We start from the raw sequence: 21,744 nt of genomic DNA on the forward strand, positions 1-21,744 counted from the left end.
GAGCTATATAGTAAGACACTGTCTTGGAGGAGAAAAATAAATTGGAAATTGTTTTATTCTTTTCATTAGGTGATTTTCAGTTTTCAGGAAAAATATTGCTTTAGTTAATTATTGTCAAAGTGATGTACAGAGGGGTTACAGTTTCATATGTCAGGCAGTGAGTCCATTTCTTATCAAACTTGTTTCTTCCTCTCTCATTTTTCTCCCACTTTCCCCCTCCCCAACCCCCCCACCTGTACAGTTGGTTTGCAGCATATTGTCTTCTAAGTATTGCTGTTGCATTGATTCATCTTTTACCTTTGTCTCTCCATTTTGATGTTCCCCATTTCCTCCCCTAGTTCCAATAAACATATATACAAATCAAAGAAAGGTTGGACAAATGAGATTGCATCAAACTATAAAGCTTCTGCACAGCAAAGGACATAGCTTGCAAGATTAATAGAAAGCCCTTAGATTGGCCATACAACAGACAAGGGCCTCATATCTAAAATATACATAGAACTCAAAAATTAAGTTCCCCCAAAACAAATCTTCAAAGAAACAACTGCCCCCTTAATAAAATGTGCTAAAGACTTAAAAAGAGTCTTCTCTGAAGAGGAAATGAGAATGGCCAGGAGACACATGAAGAAGTGCTCAATATCACTACCATAAAAGAAATGCACATCAAAACAACATTGAGATTCCACCTTACCCCAGCAAGAATGTATCAAGAAAACTAGTAACAATAGATGCTGGCAAGATGTGGCCAAAAGGGAACCCTACTACACTGTTGGTGGGAGTGTAACCTTGTTCAATCACTCTGGAAAACAGTATGGAGGTTCCTCAAAAGGCTAAACAGGGAACTCCCCTATGACCCAACAGCCCCACTTTTGGGCATCTACCCAAAAGATTACAAGCAAGACCACACTAAAGTCACCAGCCCAACTATGTTCATCTCAGCACAATTTGCCATCGCTAAAATATGGAACCAACCCAGATGCCCCTCAGTAGGTGAATGGATCAGGAAAATGTGGTACATATACACAATGGAATTCTATGCTTCTATCAGAAGGAAAAATAATTTAGTAGAGTATATCTTGTGTTCTGAAGCAAGCATAGTTTGAGTATATATATATATATATATTTGAGTATAATAGTCTATGATGGCTGCTCTCATCTCTTTTCCTTGTCCTTAATTGCAAATAGAACTTATATATAGTTTAATAGATAACTTCCACTAAGGCCTATGCACACATTTCTGTTTGATGGTGATAACTCAAAATTTCCTGCCTACTCATGAAAGCATGTTGGAATGTAGCCAAGAGGAATTTTTGGAAATCACATTCACACATATAATCCCAGCAGAGATTGTGAGGACAAGACATAAAGCCAACCCTGGCTTTCATAATGTGAGTGAGTGGATGTGAGTGAAACTCCCATCTTAGCAAACAAGCTGAGTGTGGTAGATCAAATCTGTAATCACAGTGCATCCCTATCCCAAGCATAGGTAGGGCTATTCCTGGCATAAAGTGGCGACCTATTTGAAAAATATCTGAAGCAAAAAGGTATGGAGATGTAGCAGAAATGGTAGGGCACTAACCTAACAAGCATGAGGCCCCGAGTTCAAACATTACCACACATAAAAAAAAACTTATAGAGGGGCTGGGGATATAGCCTAGTGGCAAGAGTGCCTGCCTCGGATACACAAGGCCCTAGGTTCGATTCCCCAGCACCACATATACAGAAAACGGCCAGAAGCGGCGCTGTGGCTCAAGTGGCGGAGTGCTAGCCTTGAGCCGGAAGAAGCCAGGGACAGTGCTCGGGCCCTGAGTCCAAGGCTCAGGACTGGCCAAAAAAAAAAACTTATAGAAAAACATTCATGTACTTGAAAAGTTTGAATTCTTTTAGTAATATAGTAATAGATTTATGATAACAGTATCTTTTTATTCTAGAACATCATTAACTGATGTTGGTTGGTTGATGAAGTATAAGTTAGAAGAATCCCAAGGGGTGTTTTATGTCCCATGCATCTTGCGAAGACCCTCAGATAAGGCTCCCTAAATTCGCTGGTGTGTTCAGTCCAGGGTAAGGGATTCTGGAGCTAGCCTCATTGCTCAAGTCTGCCTTTTCCTACCTTGCCACATCATAAGCTCCAGCTTATCTCCTGTATCTTATATAATGCTTGAAGTTCCTCAAACTAGTTTATTTAAATTCTAATCATGTGTGTACATCTCTTGCCACAAGAACATTGAGGAATGGAATAATAGATTTGAAAGAATGCTATTTAATTTTAACTGTTTCTTACAGATCTTGAAGGCACAGCCTTCCTTGACACCGAACAAGGGAAACCATTTGTGTCCGTGTTCAGACATTTAAGGCTGCAGTACATCATCAGTGACCTCGCTTCTGCGAGGATTATTGAACAAGATTCTCTAGTACCTTCAGGTAAGTGGCATGATGAGCTTCTGCCTGTAAGGGATTTCTGATTCTAGCAGTGATATATATGATAGGAAAGAACAATGTTCAGAAAGATAGGCATTTTTATGCACAAGTGAAATCATACTATATGAACCATTTCTGTGCTCACACTATATACTATGGGCATTTGCCCCGATCATATTTCATTAAAATACTCTCCAGAATATTTAAATAGGTAAATAGTATTCTGCAGTATGAATGTTTTCCTGCTCCCTGGCAGTGCTGGGGATGGAACTCAGGGCTTTGTGCCCTCCAGGCAAGCACTTTACCATACCGCCTCAGCCTTGTGTCTTGAGACAGGGTCTGGTTATGTAGCCCAGGTTGGCTTCAAACTTTTTTTAATTTTTAAAATTTTTATTATCATTAAGTAATTGTACAACGGAGTTTGTACCACTTAGTTTTATAGGATATGCATTATATATTATGAATGCATTCCCTTACCCACAACCTTCCTCTAGAACCTCCTTTCTCTGCCTCACAAATGCTAGTATTACAGGCATGTGCCACCATGCCCAGCACGAGATGTTCTTTTATTCTATCAGACTTTCAAAAGTGACTTTTGGTTGGGCACCAGTGGCTCACACTTAAAGTCCTAGCTACTGAGGAGGTTGAGATCTGAAGATCTTGGTTCAAAGCCAGCCGTGGACAGGCAAGTCTATGAGTCTTTTATCTTGAGTTAACTACTAGAAACTCAAAAGTGAAACTTTGCCCAAGTGGACAGTACCTGGGTCCTGAGATGAATCCTCAGGATCAACTAGCATGAAAAATAAAAACTTGATGTAGAAGTAGAATGCTAGCCTTGAGCAAAAAAGAAGCCAGGGAGAGTGCTCTGGCCCTAAGTCCAAGCCCCAGGACTGGCAAAAGAAAAAAGAAAAAAGACTCTTGATGTATTTAAAAGTCATAACTGCTTTTTAAAAAAAGTAGTAATCCTTTAATTTGCTTATTTTGTTTTCTTAAAATCTTACATATGTTGAATCAAGTATTTCTTTGATAATTATAATATAAATCTTTTGAAACAACTGCTTTAGTTTTCTAAGTTAACTGTGTGGTATTTGAAAGATTTGCTTTAGTATCACATAGCCATACTAAAGTGCTTGCCTACCATGTGCCAAGCTGTGGGTTCTATTCCCAGCACAGGAAAACTTACCTTGTATATAGCCACATAGCTTACATTACTGACAAAAATTGATACATAGGGTCAGTAGGAATTCATCTTAAACCTGGAATAAATTGGGGGCTAGAAGGACCACTCAGTGATAGAGCATTTGACCACAAGCACAAGACCGTGAGTTTGAGCCCCAGCACTATACAAAAAGAAAAGAGAGAGAGAAAAGAAAAAATTAGTCAACATTGAGTTCCATTATTTCTTCTAATCAGATTGATCTCAGGTGAGCTAATTGAAGGCTTTGCTCCATCCATAGTCACACTTCCTCCACTCTCACATCTCTGATCTGTCTCAGTACCATTCTTCCATGCCTTCCTATTACCTGCTCTGAAGTCAGGGTCAGCAAAATCTTAAGATCTTTTATTCTTCCCTCCATTTATTCAGTTTTTCTACAAGATTCTGTAGTCTCCCTAGGACTTTATGTCATATCCTGCTGATAGAGGCCCAGGAGTTCAGACTGCCCACCCTAACCCTCAGTGCCCTTTGCAAACATGTATGTGAGCTGAGCCTCTGTCCTTTCTCTCCCAATCTAGTCATTCTCTACACTCATGCAAGTGCTAGCTATTCCTCAGCCAATCACATAATGTATGCATAAGAATAATCCTTTGGCTACTCTGCCTCCTAGGTATTTGATCTTGTTTCCGGGGATGTTCATTTTTACAGAAGGCTGGGCACTTGGTACCCACGGGAATACCTCCAACCCTGGTTGTAACCCACAATTTATCATCATCAGAAATCTCAGAGTTATCAGGCTATGCTAGAACCCTCTAGCACATTCCTACCCTCATTCCCTCTTCTGCTTCTGCTGTTCTAGCTCCTTTGAAGCCCTCCACTTTCTACCCGTCTTTCAAATCTCCCCTGCCTCTTTAATTCCCTGGAAGGCTTGATTTCATGGCAGATGGTGATAGGTCATTCTCACAATTGCCTTCATCACCCAGTCACTTCTACTGGGTAAATCCTGAAGCCTCATTCATCCATCTCGTCCCTGCTCTGTGCCTTCTGCACAGCTGTAGAGCTTTCCATGCCCTTTGCATTATGTGACTGCTGAGTCACACTTCTCTTTAGAGATGGATGGCAGTGACCCAGAAACTGAATTCTTTTTAGATAATTTAATGAAGGGAAAAAAAACTATTTTGGCAAAAATGGACAGTACAGTTTAGGAATGATGTTCACAAATGGAAGTTAATGTAAGTTGTGAAAAGATAAAACTATTAAATGTCAGCACATACTTTTGTGTAGGAATTTAAGTCTGTGTCGTCCCCCCTTGTCCCCCACCTCACCCCCCCCCCCAGTCCTGTGGCTCAAACTCAGGGCCTGGGAGCTGTCCTTGAACTTTTTTACTCAAGGCTAATGTCCGGCTACTTTAGCCACAGCACCAATTCTGACTTTTTCTGAGTAGTTGATTAGAGATAAGAGTCTCACAGACCTTTCTGTCTGTGCTGGCTTCAAACCCCAATCCTCAGATCTCAGCCTCCTGAGTAGCTAGGATGATAGGCGTGAGCCACCGGCCCCCAGCTTAAATCTTAATTTAAATATATGTAATTCAAATAAAGCCATATTTTTATACATTTGTTAAATAAAAGGTTCCTACCTTTTTTTGTTTATTTTGTCATTTTGAGATTAGGTCTTTCTATGTAGCCCAGTCTGGTCCTGAGTTTGTAGTTCTCTTGCCTTACCTCTGAAGTACTGGGTTTATAGGCATGTACTACCATGTCAGACTAGCTATATGCTTTTGAGTTTTTTGTTTTGTTCTGTAGTACCAGGATTTGAATTTAGGGCTTTGTGCTTGCTAGGCAGAGCTCTACCTCTTGAGCTATGCCTCTTATCCCTTCTTTGCTTTATTTTCAGATAGGGTCTCAAATTTTTTTCCAGGTTGTTCTGGACTGCAATCCTCCTATTTATGCTTTTTGTATAGTTGGAATGACACCATGCCTAGCTTCTTATTAGTTGAGATGGAGACTCCCAAACTCACCCCCCATCCCTGACTGACTTTGAACCACAATCCTACCACCTCCTGTAGTCACACACTTGTGAAATTGCTATTTTAAGCTTGAGTTTAGAAATGAAAACATTTTTTAACAATTACTTTGTTTAAATTCTGTGCTCTTTCAATTTATTGTTAATGTTTATATTTTAGAATGGCTGGCTTCTGTGTATAAACAGCAGTGGCTTGCTATGCTCCGGGCAGAGCAAGATAGTGAAGTAGGGTAAGTATATTACATCATATTATTGTTAATGTTGAAAGAAACACAAAAAAAGATTTGGGGCAGGGGATGGAACCTAGGGCCTGACACCTGCTAGGCAAGTACTCTACCACTGAGCTACACCCCTAGTCCAAAAAAGAAAGATACCAACAACTTTTTTTTTTTTTGGCCAGTCCTGGGCCTTGGACTCAGGGCCTGAGCACCGTCCCTGGCTTCTTCCTGCTCAAGGCTAGCTCTCTGCCACCTGAGCCACAGTGCCCCTTCTGGCCATTTTCCATATATGTGGTACTGGGGAATCGAACCGAGAGCTTCATGTATAGGAGGCAAGCACTCTTGCCACTAGGCCATATTCCCAGCCCACAACATTTTTTTTTTTGGCCAGTCCTGGTCCTTGGACTCAGGGCCTGAGCACTGTCCCTGGCTTCTTTTTTTTTTTGTTTTTTTTTTTTTGGCCAGTCCTGGGCCTTGGACTCAGGGTCTGAGCACTGTCCCTGGCTTCTTCCCGCTCAAGGCTAGCACTCTGCCATTTGAGCCACAGCGCCCCTTCTGGCCGTTTTCTGTATATGTGGTGCTGGGGAATCGAACCTAGGGCCTCGTGTATCCGAGGCAGGCACTCTTGCCACTAGGCTATATCCCCAGCCCCCCTGGCTTCTTTTTGCTCAAAGCTAGCACTCTGCCACTTAAGCCACAGTGCCACTTCTGGCCATTTTCTGTATATGTGGTGCTGGGGAATCGAACCCAGGGCCTCATGTATACGAGGCAGGCACTCTTGCCACTAGGCCATATCCCCAGCCCCCAGCCCACAACTTTTGTAATTAATTTTTAAGTGCATTCATTATATTGAAAGATCAATACTGTATTAAAAACTCAAACTATTAAAGATCATATAATCAACCTTTTTCTTATATTTTTATAACATAAATCTTAGAAATACCATTCTGGTCAATTAGATAGTGTGAAAAGTGTTTGAACTTTTGCTTGCAACATTAGTAAAATTGAAGGTACACTTGGTTTCACCTACTCATTTTTATTTTCTTTTGACATATATTGAAATATTACTTTGAATAATACTTTTAAGCATGCTTTTTATATTTATATGTAGGTAAGGCTAATTTTCATATGGCGTATTGTCAATTCTAATTACTAAACAGGTTTTGAAAGATCTTAGAACAAAATGAATTTAAAACATCTGGTTATAGATGCCCTCCTTCCCCCAAGCATATGACTCCCTAACAAGATACTCATAGATTTTCCTTACTTTAAGAGAAAGAACATCATCAGTTATTTTACTATATTATACTTTGCAGCACAATTGCTTTCCCATTTATTATTTGATCCTTACAGTAGTTCTTTGAAATAGACAGTATGACGAGACACTACCTTCTACCTCCAATACATAGAAGAGGCATTTGGAAATGTGAAGTTTTGCCCAATTTCTCCTTTTTGTTTTTTTGGTGCTTGAACTCAGGACCTGTCTGTGAGCTCTTGTAATCAAAGCTAGTGCTCTACCACTTGAGCCACAGCTCTCTTCCAGCTTTTTTGGTGGTTAATTGGTGATAAGAGTCTCATGGACTTTGCTGCCTGGGCTGCCTATGAACTACAGTCCACAGATCTCACCCTTCTGAGTAGCTAGATTACAAGTATGATCCAAGGATGTATAGCCATCCCAGTCTCTTTTAACCGTATTTTTATATGCCAAAGAACTCCCTAAAAATAATGGCCTGGTTACAAGTTTATATACAAATAGTATATGAGTTACATAAATTCATGATGACTTCAAGATTCTTTTTTTTTTTTTTTTGGGGGGGGGGCCAGTCGTGGGCCTTGGACTCAGGGCCTGAGCACTGTCCCTGGCTTCTTCCCACTCAAGGCTAGCACTCTGCCACTTGAGCCACAGCGCTGCTTCTGGCCGTTTTCTGTATATGTGGTGCTGGGGAATCGAACCTAGGGCCTCGTGTATCCGAGGCAGGCACTCTTGCCACTAGGCTATATCCCCAGCCCTCAAGATTCTTTATCCAGAGTTTTTAGTTTATGTTTTATAAGTAAAATTCTACCTTTTTAACAGTAATGACAACATACTTATCTAACATAAGTAATATAGAACAAGTGGTTGAAGTAGAAATATAATTAATTAATCAAGAACCAGAAAATAAGACTTTATTACTTAATGGAATTCAGTTTTGAAACATTTTGTAATGTGTGAGTAATAATGACTCATCCTATACATTCAGCTTTAAATTTTGGGTTTATTTTCCAAGATTTTTTTCTACCTTTATTCTCATTGAGGTAAATAATCACTTTACTCACAAGACTAAGCTAGAATAAGTATCTCATTTTCTTGACCTCAGAAGTATATGATATGGACTATAGCTCAATAGAAGAGTGCTGGCCTACCACCAAGTATGACACCTCAGATTTGATCCCTAGCACCGGGGGTGGGGTAAAAATATATGATTCATTATCCAAGACAAAATGTTCTATTCCTTGGATACTGAGCCATCTGCATGGATACTGCATCTCAGAGTGCAGGCCACTAAGGAGAGGACCAGGTACTAGGTTATACTCTTAATAAGATCTCTAGAGTTTTCTTGGTACAAATTCTCTTCTTTGTTGCCCACAAAGCTGTTTTTCTATAACAGAAATAGAGCTGTTAAGTGAGGCCACTGGTGGCTCATGCCTGTAATCCAATTGCTACCCAAGAGGCTAAGATCTGAGGACCAAGGTTCAAAGGTAGCCTGAATAGGAAAGTCTGTGAGACTCTTATCTTCAGGTAACAATCAAAAAGCCAGAAGTAGAACTGCAGTTCAACAGATAGACTGCTAGCCTTGAGCAAAAAAGCTATGTCACTTACCAGTTTACACATTTCCAGAGATTTGATGACAAAGGATTGTTGCTATTCAAGATTATTGAGGCTAGAAAATTGGGATCAGCATCCTTATTTTTCTAATTTTGTATGGAAATATAATTTTAATTTTTTATAATAAAAAGTCTGGGAGTTCTCTATTACCAGCAGGAAAGGTTGAAACTTATTAGCATGGCCAGTGGGAACCTTCAATTGTCTACCCCAAATGCCTCAAAAATTACCTCCTCTCCTGTTCATTTATGTCCCAGCTGACTATATACCTTTTCAATTTGCTACTCTGTTGTTCTCCAGTCTTCTTTTTACAGATTTTTTTAAAAGAAAGAAACAGGCAACTGCTCCTTCTGTGTGTGTTCCTTCCCCTTGCACAGAATGCACATTCCTCCTCCTCATTCCTCCAGAGGCTCCCATTCAGCATGACTATTCTCCCTCCACAGAGAGAAGTCATGCCTTCTTCAGGCATTATCATCACGCCTCATTCCACATTATAATAGCCATTAGTCATGTCTAGTCCTGCCACCCTGAGTTCTCTGATGTCAGACATGTGAGTGAATGCTTGAATGGACATATTGTGCTGCTCTTATCATTTGAAATTATCAAACTGATAATGGTGTCATTTATTATTACAACTTGAAATAATAAGTGCTTCTCATAGTTGATTATAAAGGGTTTTTTTGTGGGTGTTTTTTTTTTTTTTTTTGATGGTTGTAAGGCTTGAACTCAGGGCCTGTGCGCTGCCCTGAGCTGTTTTGCTCAAAGATAGCACTCTACCACTTTGAGCCACAATTCTACTTTCAGTTTTCTAGAGATTAACTGGAGATAAGAGTTTCACAAACTTTTTCTCCCAGACTGGTTTAGAACCGTGATCCTCAGACCTTATCCTCCTAAGTAGCTAGGATTACAAGCATATCGCCCAGCCTGGTTAAAAGGTTTTTGAAAGTAAGGAATTGATCAAAGAATAATAAACAGAATTATACAACTTTCTTTCCTATGTGATATTGACTTTGTAGAATTAGAGCATAAGAAAAACAGTTTGCATGAAATAAGCAACATCAAGCGGCAAGTGATAACTAAATCACATCTTAGAGAAGTAAGAGATTTTAATCTTTTACTTGGTAATTCAATTTTTCAGTCTTTTATTTTCCTGGTAAGTAGAGTTCTCAGATTGTTTTCTTCCTCTTCTCTTGTTGGCTCAGTTAGAATAAAAATAATGTAGAAGTTAGGTAAACTATTGAAATATTAAAGGTGTGTGTGTGGTTGTGGGACTTGAACTCAGAGCCTAGGTACTGTCCTTGAGCTCTTCTGCTCAAGGCTGCAAGGCTAGCAGCACTCTACCACTTTGAGCCACAGCTCCACTTCTGGTTTTTCAGTGGTTAATTGGAAATAAGAGTTTCACGGGACTTTCCCTGCCCAGGCTGGCTTCAAACTGTGATCCTCAGATCTCAGCCTCCTGAGTAGCTAGGATTATAGGTGTGAGCCACCAGCACCTAGCACATTTTTATTTTTTAATGTAATAGAATACATTCTTGTTTTTATTTTTTTCTTTTACAATGCTGGATATTGAAGCCAGGGCCTAAGTGCATGCTCAGCCAGCCCCTCAACCCCTAAGCTATGCTGCAGCTCATTGCTTTGTTATTTTTATCTATAGCAAAAGAAATTATTTTAAAAATCTACTAGCAAGGATATTTTTTGTTTTTTGTTGGTTCTGGGCTTTGAACTCCAGGCCTGGTCCCTGAGCTCTTAAGCTCAAGGCTAGTTCTCTACTACCTTGAGCCACAGTACCACTTCCAGTTTTCTGGTGGTTAATTGGAGATAAGAATTGCATGGACTTTCCTACCTGGCCTGGCTTTGAACCTCGATCCTCAGATAAGTAGCTAGGGTTATAGGTGTGAGCCACTGGTGCCGGCAGCAAGGATGTTTATTCTTTTTAATTCACCTTTCTTTTTCAATTCCTAATTGCCTATTTCCTATGAATGTTTATGACTTACATATTATTTTAGGCCTCAAGAAATTAATAAAGAAGAACTGGAAGGAAATAGCATGAGATGTGGTAGAAAGCTCGCCAAAGATGGTGAAGTAAGTATGGATTGTGATTTTTACTATCCTGATGTAAACACTTTAGAAAATAATTGCTACCTACATTATTACCTTTGGGAATGTTAAGGTTATCTGTCTGCAGTATGTGATAGGTTAATTTGTTGAGTTGACTGATCTGCCTAGCTGGTTTTGAGTGTCCCCTTCCTCCCTCACTGTGTCCCCCTGTGTTTCACTCCTGAACTGTGTACTAAGTTGAAGACAATGACTTTCCCTGGTTGAGGAAGAACCGTTACTCAGCATGTCAGTTTATAGGTAGAATGCATCTTGATCACTGTCATCGCTTCCATCATTGTCCCCACCTGCCATCTATCCCAACCTTTATCCTTAACTTTAATTTTTTAAAGGTTATTCTGTTTGCAGTTAAATTGTAATGTGTTCAGAGTATGAAAAAGAAGTATCTTGCATATTCCTAATTCCTCCTCCTCCTCCTAATTCCACAGCTCCTTTGAAGGAAATGCTTTTGCAACACCTCTTCTGGCCATACTGTTGCCATCATTTACAGAGCTCACTATATTTCCTTATCCTTACTCTTTGTCAGCATTGGTGACTTCAGGGTGTTTGTTCCTTGCCCTTCTTTCCACAGTAAGCTTATGTTCTCCCTATCCTGGGTACCAAATATTCCTATAAGATGTCTTCAAGTTTTGATCAATTTTTTTTTATTATTCTCACATTCAAAAGGTCCACTTCAGACAAGTCATTTACAGGTCCTACCTCCTTTTATCAAGACCATTTATACAAAATGATCCATACAGGCACATGAACATGAGCAACCAATGAGAACTATACCTGTTATCCTGTTGTGTACCATGTGACCTCATAGGCCTTTTATATGACCCATCCCTGCTCCAGAACCCTGGACTCCAACTATTTTTTTTAACCCCTTTAGGATGACAGTACATTGCTCCTAATACCTTAAAATGTACTTTCCATCCTAGAACTGATCCCTGATCCCTTGTTTATATTTTTAGCCTCCCTTTTCCTCTCTGACTGTCAAACTCTGATGGCTAAACCCCACTTCTTGCTAAAAATCCCAGTTTTGCATGCCATCACACCTGCATGCAGACAGACAACAAACACTATGTCCCAATGGATTTATCTTAAATGAAATATCATAATGGTAAACATAAAGCAGGTCTTTGTTCTGTGTGGTGCTCCTCCTGCACTTCCCTAGCACATTTATTCTCTGACAGGCCTCCTACCTTCTCTCAAAAGAGCCTTCAAGGTGGGCACGGGTGGCTCATGTCTGTAATACCAGCTACTCAAGAGACTGGGATCTGAGGATTGCCATTCAAAGCCAAACAAGTAGGAAGGTCTATGAGACTCTTCTCCAATTAGCCACCAAAAAAGCCAGAAGTAGGGCTGTTACTCAAGTTGTAGAGTACTAGCACGAAAGCTCAGGGACAATGCCCCAGCACTGAGTTTAAGCCCACACCACTGCCCAAAATTAACCCACCCTCACCACCACCCCCGCAAAACAAAACAAAAAACAGCCTGGGCTGGGAGTATGGCCTAGTGGTAAAGTGCTCATCTTGACCTACTTGTAACTTATACAAATCAGTACATCATTTTCAAACACAATACACTGAATCAGCCATGTAGTGGATCTGTCAGTTTACAGCCTCTAAGTAGCATAGCATTTAGGTAAGATGAGAGTCCCCCTCTCCACTCTCATGACAGGAAAAATAGGAAATGAAATAAAACCTTAATCATTTACACCACTGATATATATGGTGGTAATATACAGAATATGACTAAGTGCTGGGAACTCATAAGATTCCATTCTTTGAAGCCCTGGGTTTGATTCCTCAGGACCACATAAGCCAGAAGTGGCGCTGTGGCTCAAGTGGCAGAAAAACAAAACCAAACAGCAACAACAAAAAACAGCCTTCTTTCCTTATAACTTAATAGGCATCTTACTATTCCTGTTAAGATCCTCCTATATTTTACCTCTGGCTTTTACTTATTCTGTCTACCTAAGACACTCTTTCCCCCTAACACTTCTTTTTTTTTTTTTTTTGGCCAGTCCTGGGGCTTGGACTCAGGGCCTGAGCACTGCCCCTGGCTTCTTTTTGCTCAAGGCTAGCACTCTGCCACTTGAGCCACAGTGCCACTCTGGCCATTTTTATATATGTGGTGCTGGGGAATTGAACCCAGGGCCTCATGTATACGAGACAAGCACTCTTGCCACTAGGCCATATCCCCAGCCCCCCTAACACTTCTTGTTCTACTCCTTCACCAACCTCCTCAGACAGTTTCTCTAAGGATTTGTTTACATAAGCTCCCAACTCCAAGCCTCCCTCCTCTCTCCTGACGTTCTCCTCTTTCATTCTGTGTTTACTATTATCTACTCCCACCACACATATTCATCTTATAGAATATAAATTCTACCAAGGCTGGATCTCCACTGCCTAGAATAAAGTCTGGTATATGCTGAGATTGTATAGTTGAATTAATATCATAATTCAGTTGTCAATCAAACCCTGAAGCCCTACCTTTACTTCCCTATATCACCCTATGTTATCATTAATACTCCATTTTACCTAGCTAATCATGACACTTGGAACCTCACAATGGCATTTAAAAATAACCCAGTGATACTTTAAAGTGGACCTTTACGTTGTGTTTTATTTTTCTGTACTGGGGTTTGAACTCAGAGCATGCCTATCAAGTGCAAGGCAGGCACTCACATATTTGAGCCATATCTCCAACCCTTTTTTTACTATTTTTTCTTTTGTGCCAGTGCCAGGATTTTGTATGTGTGTTTGTGCCTGTGCTTGTGCCTGTGCTGGGACACTGTCTTTTCGCATTTTCACTCATAAGAGTCTCACTTTTTCCCCATGCTGGCCTGGATCACTGTCCTTTTGTTTATATTTCCCCTCATAACTAGAATGATAGTCATGTGCCACTGCACACAGCCTCTTCTGTTGAGATGGAGTCTCACAGACTTTTTGCCTAGCCTAGCCTTAAACCAGTATTCTCCTGATCTCAGCCTCCTGATAAAAATACAGGCATTAGCCACCACTTGTAGTAATAGGGTGGGTTTTAGTGGATTGTTACATCCATCCAGACTCTTGGCACCTAAGCTAAAGTTACTTAACTTGCAGTGGAAGCCGTAGTAGTTTGTGGTAGAATTTGTGGTAGAACTCTGGAAAGCATAGAGAGGTATAGTACCAGGTAAGTGACTTAAGGAATTAGGATTCCAAAGGCTGTTTCTCTGGCCTAAGAGTCCTTCATGGGAAGCCTTAAGGAGTGGCACTGGCAAAAAGTAGAGGGCCGATGGGAGAAATGCTTGGACTGAGTTAGCGGGGAAAAACATGTTTAACTTTATTTTTGACTTGCTAATATGATAAACTGAAACAAATCTCTTTTGTGTCTCATAGTACTGCTGGCGGTGGACAGGTTTTAACTTTGGCTTTGACCTACTTGTAACTTATACAAATCGGTACATCATTTTCAAACGCAATACACTGAATCAGCCATGTAGTGGATCTGTCAGTTTACAGCCTCGAAGGAGCATAGCATTTAGGTAAGAGGAGAGTCCCCCTCTCCACTCTCATGACAGGAAAAATAGGAAATGAAATAAAACCTTGATCATTTACACCAATGACGGTGGTAATATACAGAATATGACTAAGTGCTGGGAACTCATAAGATTCCATTCTTTGAACAGATATTTGTATACGTATACTCATGTTCATCGCATTATCCATAGTAGTCATAGCAACCTGTTTTATGTCCATTGTAAGTCTGGTAACTGAAGTATGGTATCACATATGGAATATTGGATACCTTAAAGGGGGGTGGGGGTCCATTAAGGGCCAGGGACTGGTGGCTAACATCTGTAATCCTAGTCACACAGGAAACAGAAGTCTTGAGGGTAGCAGTTTAAAGCCAGCATAATTAACCAGCAAAAAGCCAGGCTTTAGGCATGACTTAGGTGGCAAAGCATCAATCTTAAGCAAGCAAGCTGAGCAAGAAATTTGTGGCCTTGAATTCAAACACAATACTAGTAAAAAAAAAAAAAAGGATGGAAGGAGGAAAGGAAAAAAAGATGGGAGGGAAGGAAGGGAGGGAGGAGGGAGGACGGAAAAGAAAAGAAAGAAAAAGTAATCCCAATTCAAGTTTTAAGAAAAAGGAAGAGAATACCAGTATAGGCTAAACTTGAATGAACTTGAAGACACTGTTAAGTAATCATGTTACAAAAGGATAAATATTGTATGATTCCACTCATATTACATACCTAAATAAGACAAATTTAAGGGGACAGGAAGTAGACTGGTAGTTACCAGGGCTGGAAAGGGAAAATGGGGAGTTAGTGTTTAGTAGGGTACAGAGTTTTATCTGGGGAGGTAAGACGCTTTGGAGGTGAGCAGTAAAGGAGGACATTCTGTGTTTAATGCCACAGAACCATATACAAAAATAATTACAATGGTAAATTTTATGGTACCTATATATAACAAAGTAATTTTTATTTATTTTTGCCAGACCTGGGGCATGGACTCAGGCCCTGAGCACTGTCCCTGGCTTCTTTGTGCTCAAGGCCAGCAGTCTACCACTTGAGCCACAGCGCCACTTCTGGCCTTTTCTATTTATGTGGTGCAGAGGAATCGAATCTAGGGCTTCACACATGCAAGGCAAGCACTCTACCACTAAGCCACATTCCAAGTCCAACACAGTAATTTTATACTTCAAAATAAAAAATCTGAATGGCACTAGTTTACAATTTGAAAGGACTTTAAAGTCTGATAAGAGAAAGAATATGAAGAAATAAATATTGAAGTTAAGGAGGGGGGCTGGTTAAAAATGAGAAATTTCGGTTTAAAAATCACGAGTTTATTTTTTTATTTATTTATTTTTAATCCTAGATTACGGTTGGCTTCTTTTGATAGCAGTGGAAAATTAATCTGTAGTAGAACAACAGGCTATCAGATACTTACACTTGAAAAGGACCAGGTAAGTTTGGTTACCTTTCTGTTGTCTTACTGGGGATTTGTGCTTTAAAACCTTGGGAACATTCTGAACTAGAATTCACATTAAAATCATTCCATGTTAATTTTTGAAGAGTTGTTGGAACTTTCTGAAAGTAAATATGAAGCATGGGGTTGATTCAGTGCCCTGGACCATCTCGTGTGTGTGCACTTGGGTGGGCCTCATCTACAAGATGCCTCATTGTATATAAGCAGATAACCCAGCTCTGAAAATAGCTCCAGTGGCAAACACTAGAAGTCTCCCACTTCAGAAAAGGAGGGTACTGCCCTTTAGAAATGTAACTGGGGCAACAGAAACAAAAGATCGATTCAGTATGGGGCAGGGGAAAGCTGACTATCAGGAAATAATTGTTTTATATCCAACATCATCTTCAGAAACCTATGAACCTCAAGTGTTTATTCATAGCAGACTCCTTGTAGATAACCCATTATATCTCCATAACTCTTTAAATATTGAGAACATTTTTCTGCACTGTAGGTTTGTTTCTTCATTCAACATTCAGAAAGTAGAATTTGAATGTTAAGATGCAGAGGAAGTTTGTTTGTTTATTGTGCCAGTACTGGAGCTCAAGGCTGGTGCTCTATGACTTGAGCCATAGGTCTGCTTCCCACTTTTTTTTTTTTGTTGGTAGCTAATTGGAGATGACTCTCTTTGAACCTCGAGCCTCAGGTCTCAGCATCCTGAGCAGCTAGGTTTACAGGCATGAACCTGTTGAAACTAATCAACATTCCCAAGGGCATACTGTTTTTAAAAAATATGTTTTTATTATATTTAAGTAGTTGTACAAAGGTGTTTATGAATACAGTGCATCTTGAGCAATGCCTACCCTTTCCCTCACCTTTCTTAATTTTGTAAGATATGTTATTTTTGCCATTTAACAAAATAGTTTATGAATACAATGTGTCTTGATCAGTGTCATTCTCCTTCAACATTTTCACCTCCCTTTGATCCACCCTTCCCTTATTTGTCTTAATTTTGTGGTATATATAATGAATTCTTGACTGTGCATAAAGCCCTGTGTTTGATTCCTCAGTACCACATATACCGAAAAGGCCAGATGTGGTGCTGTGGCTCAAGTGGTAGAGTGCTAGCCTTGAGCAAAAGAAGCTCAGGGACAGTGCCCAGACCCTGAGTTTAAGCCCTAGGACTGGCCAAAAGTAAAAAAATAAAATAAAAAGAATTATACTATTTAATTCTTTACCTCATAAATGGTGTATACATGTGCACATCTGAGCGAAGGTGGGAGGAGGGCACAGAATCAGTGGAAAGGGGGGAAAGTTCTGCAGAGGGACCCATCAGCTGCACTGGACATTGATGAAAGTGAACCAAGCAACTCAAGGGCAGTGATGGGAGGGAACGAGAGGAGGAACAGCTGGTACTAAGCAAAAGGAATGAAATGTACATATTAGCCAATAAATGGAAAATTAACCTTGCTGTATCGCCTCTAAAACTACAATTAAAAAATTATACTATTTGATTTACCCATAGAGTCTTACATTTCATTTCATTTGTTTGACATACTGTTTTAATACCAGATTCAGAGCCTAGACAGTTCACATGCATTAGAAAAAGATAGCAGTTTTCCTCAGAGAAACTCGTAGAACATCCTTCCTATTGCAAGAAAGCTTCAGGTTGCACTGCAGTCTCAGGGAGCTCTGTAACAGCCTTTGTTGGAACTCTAGTGATGAGACTAGATGGGTGGCCTGTGAGGATGTCCATTCTAAATCAGGTAGATGCTGAGAAAGTTCAACTCCCCATCCGCCTCCCAGTTGTACAGTTAATTTCCAACATATTGTCTTGTGAGTATCACTATTGCATTGGTTCACCCTTTATCCTTTGTCTCACCATTTTGATGTTCCCCTTCCCTTCCCTAGTATTCAACTTTTTTTTCTTTTTTTTATGCAATTGTTTCCACTGGACAGTATATTGAAAATGAGCTATACAGCTTATGGGTGGGGTTGAAAGGGAAAAACTGAAAGAGTGAGGGAAGGAAGGGGTGACTTTGTCCAAAAAGCATTGTACTCTTTACATATGTAACTGTCCCTCCTGTACATCATCTTTATAAAATTAAAATACAGTAACAATGTTTACCAAGGAAAAAAAGGATAAACTCTTAAGAAGTAGAATTCATGTTATATGATACATAGATTTTTCTAGTTTCTAAACTGCATTCTAAAATGCCCATTTACACTTCCTTCAGCAACACAGCAACTTCAAACTTACAAGGTGCCAATATTGTGATGTAACCAAGGAAGAAAATTCAGGGACCTGGGGCTGGGGATATGGCCTAGTGGCAAAAGTGCTTGCCTCGTATACATGAAGCCCTGGGTTCAATTCCCCAGCACCACATATATAGAAAATGGCCAGAAGTGGCGCTGTGGCTCAAGTGGCAGAGTGCTAGCTTTGAGCAAAAAGAAGCCAGGGACAGTGCTCAGACCCAGAGTCCAAGCCCCAGGACTGGCCAAAAAAAAAGACAGCACTCTTCTGTCTCCATTTTCTACAGCAAAGAAAGCTGGATGTGTGACAAGGTCACACCTCTAGTGGGCTGGAATTTGGAGACTGGGGCCTTGGTGCTTATTAAATTCCCATACTACTTCTTTTGGTTCACTCAGTTTAATAGCTTGGTTTCTTTAATTTTGATAGAATATTGCTATCTAGTTGTCATTAAGCCAGCAAATCTGTCTTACAGGAACAAGTGGTGATGAACTTGGACAGCAGGCTTCTGGTCTTCCCTTTATATATCTGCTGTAATTTCTTGTATATATCGCCAGAAAAAAGGACTGAAAATAACCGCCACCCAGAAAATCCAGAAAATTGAGGATCTCATCTGTTGGAAACAGTAGCACTTTGAAAACTTTTTGTTAAGCCAGCTTTAATTCAGTGGCCCTACTGATATTCACACCTAAGGTGACTAACATTGACAAAGGCCTTATGTATTGTACAGATAACATGGAGATGATTTTTACCCTCATTACATTTCTATGCATATGAAAACATTTTAAACCATGTATGTTTTAAAGATGTCAATTCTTGCTTTTAATTTAGCATCAGTAGAAATTTGCTTTAAATAAATATCACATTGCTTTGTAACAATAGATTTGATATTTAGCTTAAACTTTGATCCTGCCTAATGTTAGCAAGCCTCATTTAGCCATCTGTAAGTTTCTTTTTCCTTTGCTCAAGTGACTGCTAAAGGGATACTTTGAACAGCTAGCTCTTCACCTTATAAATGCTTTTCCATTGGTGCCTTTAAAGCTGTCCTTCAACTTCCTCATCATGCATTTCCTCCAATAGCTTTCCATTCTCTGCTTAATTTAGCCATTAAATCCTTTTTCATGGTTGGGGAGGTTATTATGAAAAACTTTTTTAAACTTAAAACATTTTCATACTTTTTTTTAAAATTCAGCTTTCTTAGGATTTTAACAACAACAGCAAAATAAATATCAGCTTTAGACCTTTAAATAAAGTTGACTGAGGGAAAAATTAATTGGATTCAGAGGACTTTCCTTTGCCTTTACATGGTCTTGTCTTGGACATTCTGAATACTTTTATTACTTGGTTGTGAATTATTTATGTACCAGATACTACACTTAAACATTTTCATGTTATCTGACCTTTAGGATTATTTCTGTTCAAATTTTAGTTGGGAATTCTGTTTCCTACCTAAGCTCAGGACTTTATAACCTCTGGATTGAGTGCCTTTGTGTTATACATGCTGATAGGAATTTCATAGTAAATGTATATAAGGCTAGAAGATCTAATATGGAAGCTGGAAACAAAGCATTAAATGTAAACGTAGAGCTTATTTTTGTCAAAAATGAAAGGTAAACTTGTCATAATTTATATATGTTGGCTTCTTATGTTTATTGCTACTTTGAAAATAGCCATGCTTATTTTCATTCCAGTCAGACAGTGAATACGTCTGTGGTTGATGTATATTTTAATATGTTTTCAAAAATGGGAATCATTTTTATGTATCTGTACAAATAACAAATGCCATTTGGAAAAAGAATAAATAATATCCTACTTAAAATGAACAAGCTATGATTTATCTTATTATTCATTTGTTTTCTAGATAAATTTTTTCCCAATTACATTTAACTTTTTAAATTTACTTATAGTTTTTCTTTCCCAGTAGTATCACCTAGCATGCATGAAGCCCTGGGTTCATTCCTTAGTACCACATCAACAGAAAAGGCTAGAAGTGGCAGCATGATCCAAGTGGTAGAGTGCTAGCCTTGAGCAACTTGAGCAAAAGAAGCAGGGATAGTGCCCTGGCACTGAGTTCAAGCCTCAGGGCTGACCAAAAAAAGAAAAGAAAAAAAAAACCATAGAGCTAGCTCTGTGGTGCACACCTGTTATCCCAACACTCAGGACATGAGAGCATGAAGGCCCCCTAGACCCCCTAAATGAAGCCTTGTCTCAAAAAAAAAAAAAAAAGAAAACCTCTTTTTTTTTTCTTCAGTACTGGGGTTTGAACTCAGGGCCTTGCACTTGCTAGGTAGCTACTCTACCACTTGAGCCACACCTGGTCTGTTTGCTTTTGTTTTTCAGGTAAGGTCTTAATTTATTCCTTGGCTGACCTGGATCATGAGCCTCCCGTTTATACTTGCCGTGTAGCTGAGATGACAGGCACATGCTCCTCCACCTAGGTTTTTATTAGATAGTCTTGTAAACTTTTTGCTCAGGCTTGTCATCAAACAGATCCTCCTGATTTTTGCTCCCTGGTAGCTAGTATTACATGCATGAGCCACCATGCCTGTCTAAAGAAAGTTCTTAATTTAAAAATAGAGCCAGACAGGTTGGCACTTGCTTACTGTATTGAAGTGCAAGGCCAGCCCAATGAAAAGGCTAGCAAGATCTTACCCTAGCCAGCATGCCAAACTTGTAGCCCAAGCTTATGTAGGAGGTGTACACATTGGATGTTTAAAGTCCGAGGTTACCCCTGGGCAATGTCAAACCACAGAAGACCCTATCTGAAAGAGCAAAACAGTGCTGAAATTGTGGCACAAGTGGTAGAGCCACCTGTGTAGTGAACCTGAGGTCAGGTTCAAACACTGTACTACCAATAAATAAACACCAATTATAAAACCTGGGGGAAAAGTTTTGAGTATATTAATGAGAAAAATGAATTATTCCATGTCAGATAAATTAACTGGCTAAATTAAACCACATATAATTCCTGCCTACTAGTTCTATTTGTCAGCTAGTACTTTACCTGATATGCTTTACCTTGCTAGTAAAGAATCTGCTTTTGTTTCCTTTCAGATCTTTGCATTTGTCTACTGCTCTTTTCAGTAGGAATACTTTCCGTTAAGTGTTAATAGTGTCAGGTGGAGAATCACATAGCTGCTGCATAAAATGTTTTTTCTTTTTTCTTTTTGCTGGTCCTGGAGCTTGAAGTCTCAGAGCCTAGCCACTGTCCCTGAGCCACAACGCCATTTCTAGCTTTTTCTAAGTTTATTGGAGATAAGAGTCTTGTGGACTTTATTGCCTGGGCTGGCTTGGAACTGTGATTCTCAGATCTCAGCCTCCTGAATAGGATTACAGCATGAGCCCCCATGCCCAGCTGTATACAGCCGTTTTCGTGTTCATCAGCTCTTGCCTTCCAGCCTCTAACCAGATGGTGTTGTGTTTGTTTTGAGGAGAGGGGATGGGAAAGGAGGTTCTTGGTTTTTGCATTTCTAGAGCTAGAAAACAATATCCATTTGTAATTGTTTTTATCTGTAAAAAGATCCTAAAAGAATATGCTGTAAAGTTTTATACTGAATTATAAATGTACCTTAACCTTTCCTTTTGTTTTTATTTTTAATAAAGAAATTTGTTTGGACTCATAGTTCTGGTAACTTGGAAGTCCAAGAGGGTAGCACTTATGGCGGCGTCCTGCTGCTTCTGCTCTGGGTGGGTATGAGAAAGGTAAGGAGTGTTTGTGGGAGAGACAAACCCTGAGGGGCAGGTGGCCCTGCTCTGTT

General features: G+C 39.7%; 1 protein-coding gene across 2 annotated transcripts in view; it reads left to right on the top strand.

Annotated features, from left to right (window-relative positions):
• Positions 1–19,812, top strand: part of Gmcl1 (germ cell-less 1, spermatogenesis associated) — a 46,228-nt gene extending 26,416 nt beyond the window's left edge. The window contains exons 9-14 of one of the 2 annotated variants that reach the window (XM_048352671.1): positions 2,287–2,424; positions 5,760–5,829; positions 10,687–10,762; positions 14,164–14,309; positions 15,649–15,736; positions 15,846–16,232. In XM_048352671.1, coding sequence (XP_048208628.1) covers positions 2,287–2,424; positions 5,760–5,829; positions 10,687–10,762; positions 14,164–14,309; positions 15,649–15,736; positions 15,846–15,962 — 635 coding nt within the window. In that variant the 3' untranslated portion in view covers positions 15,963–16,232. Of the gene's footprint in view, positions 1–2,286; positions 2,425–5,759; positions 5,830–10,686; positions 10,763–14,163; positions 14,310–15,648; positions 15,737–15,845; positions 16,233–18,461 lie in introns of those variants that run through there. The other variant, XM_048352670.1, reaches the window with a different exon arrangement.
• Positions 19,813–21,744: the final 1,932 nt, after the last annotated feature.

This window comes from Perognathus longimembris, chromosome 8 (genome assembly GCF_023159225.1).
Source record: "Perognathus longimembris pacificus isolate PPM17 chromosome 8, ASM2315922v1, whole genome shotgun sequence".
Taxonomy (NCBI): domain Eukaryota; kingdom Metazoa; phylum Chordata; class Mammalia; order Rodentia; family Heteromyidae; genus Perognathus; species Perognathus longimembris.